A 2,219-nucleotide genomic window follows, 5' to 3' on the forward strand; every position below is an offset into this window, starting at 1 on the left:
TTTTTGTTTAGATGAAGGAGATAAATGAACGGAGGGAATAGTTTGCAAAACTAGATTCTCAGGGCCAGTTTGGCATGCTTGGATCTAGCTCGGCCAGCTCTAGCAGTAGCTTCGGCATGAGAGCCAGAGTTGTCGCACCAAACACGAAGATGAGGCGCTTTTGGTGTACAGAGGAGCCATAATCGATCTTTTCATATAGAGAATGGAGGTGCAATTTGTGACTCCTCCCTTCATTTTTGGCTCTAGATGAGCAACGCAGACTAGCATGTGTAGACTTTATGTGGTCCTTTGTTCCCAATTTTTTACAATTTGGCCTTTTTTTTGAAAAAAGTTCACAATTGGACCCCTGGAAAACTTAAATGCAGAAATGGACCCAGGGGGTCGGCGCCATGCATCATGGCGCCGAGGTTTCACGTCTCGGCGCCATGGATCACGGCGCCGAGGTCCTAGACTGCCTTCTCCCGTGGATCTGACGTGGCAGGGAGCTCGGCGCCACAGATCACGGCGCCGAGCTCGGCGCCACAGATCACGGCGCCGAGCTCCCTGCTACAAATCGGCCGACGCCCTTCGCTACCCGTGGACACAGTTCATATTTTTATCTCCCCTCTCGGCTCTTTCTCTCCAAAAACCGTGCACGAATTTGGATTCAATATTTGAACCATCAAAAGTTTGATTTGTTCCATAGATCTTGAAGAGCCAGGTATACTCTTTCACATATTAGTTTTTGACTCATTGATTTGACCTATATTACACGTATGTTGTAGACTTAGATAAACCATTTATAGTTTTTTGAATGGATGATTAATATTTTTCTTATGCAATCGTAGAATGCCACGTCGTGGAAAAAGTAGACAACCAAGGTAACCTTTCGACATGTTTCGATAAATTTCATTCGTTATTATTTATCATTTGGTAAATTGTAGTTTTCGGTTCAATCGTTATTTGCTATGACTTCTTAGAATTGAATTATTTGAACTGTAGCTATGGCCGGACGACCGGTAGTCCGTACATCCACAAGCCGCTTCCTAGCGGTGTTCCAGTACCTATGTGCTTTTGTGGTGATCCTTGCAAGGTAGAAATTTCGGAAGACGAGGAAACCTATCGGCAGAGGTATTGGATGTGTTCGAATTTTGCCTGGGAGCCTACGCCAAAACAACGCCGCAGTAACTTTATTGTAAGTTATTTTTTCTATTGTGCACTTATTAATTTGTGTCCTACGAAGCATGATTTAAATTTTTGAACAAATATATTTGTTGCAGACCCCTCCACCATTGTGTGATTTTGAGCAGTGGATCGACACTGAGGTTAAGGAGTCCGACAAGCGGCTTCTACAAGGCCTAAAGGAGTGGGATGCAGAGCGTGCAGAGATATTAGAGAAGAGACGTAGAGAGGAGGCTCAAAAGAGGGAGCACAAGGAAGAGGAGGAAAGAAGACGTGTTGCTGCGGCTCGGGAGGAGAGGGAAAAGAAGCTTGAGCGTGTGCGCCGAGCGAAGGCAGCGATTGATGAGAATCCAGATGCCCAGAGGAAGGGAAAGTGGCCTCGTTGCACTCAGTAGTTACATTACCTTCTTGTTCTTTGTTTGGTTCATGGACAATATTGTTTTGTGTTGGAATTTTCAATTTGTTGTTATGTAATGCACTTTAGCAATTTTAATTTGGTTTCATTATAAGTAGACAATATTTTTATTTGAGTATTGCATAGGCAATGAAATGAGGATAATTAGTTGAAATAGAAGTTAACGAACTAGTATATTGCATAACTAGTAGCACACATCACATTGAATGGCATGTCAAAACATGCACCAAACAAGGGTGCAGAGGTCCGAGACTAAACCTAACATGCCTTAGGTAATTCAAGCAATTAACAAGCACAGGGAATGGCATGTGAGAACATATACCACACAAAGGTACATAGTTCTTTCGACTAACCCTAACATGCCTTAGGTGATTAAACCAAACAACAAACATATGGATGTGGCCTGTGAATTAGTTCAGTTCTACCTAGTAGTGTGGCCACATAGCAAACTGTGTTGCCCCTTCTCCATAGTATCCTCCCGTTGTTGGTGGTGGTGGTGGGGGTGGTGGTGAAGGAGGGCCCTTGTTCTTGTGATTAGGGCATGTGCAGTATGGATCATTGCATATTGTGTTTTGGGAGCTAGTAGCATTGCTGTTGTCGTCCTCTTCGTCGTCCTTGTAACCACAGCTAACTTCCGTTTCTA

At 43.8% G+C, this 2,219-nt stretch overlaps 1 protein-coding gene across 1 annotated transcript; it reads left to right on the forward strand.

The window, feature by feature from the left end:
- On the forward strand, positions 878-1,630 carry LOC110431944 (leucine-rich repeat-containing protein 59-like). Its single transcript, XM_021451791.1, has 2 exons — positions 878-1,174; positions 1,260-1,630. The coding sequence occupies exons 1-2, from the start codon at positions 1,046-1,048 to the stop codon at positions 1,554-1,556; spliced, it is 426 nt and encodes a 141-aa protein (XP_021307466.1). The 5' UTR covers positions 878-1,045; the 3' UTR covers positions 1,557-1,630.

Source organism: Sorghum bicolor, chromosome 1 (assembly GCF_000003195.3).
Source record: "Sorghum bicolor cultivar BTx623 chromosome 1, Sorghum_bicolor_NCBIv3, whole genome shotgun sequence".
Taxonomy (NCBI): Eukaryota; Viridiplantae; Streptophyta; class Magnoliopsida; order Poales; family Poaceae; genus Sorghum; species Sorghum bicolor.

Bases quoted from the DNA above. Each gene is read 5' to 3' on its own strand.
- LOC110431944 (XM_021451791.1), top strand. From the start codon at position 1,046: ATGTGCTTTTGTGGTGATCCTTGCAAGGTAGAAATTTCGGAAGACGAG. The intron at 1,175-1,259 runs GTAAGTTATTTT...TATTTGTTGCAG, and splicing joins AACGCCGCAGTAACTTTATT to ACCCCTCCACCATTGTGTGA.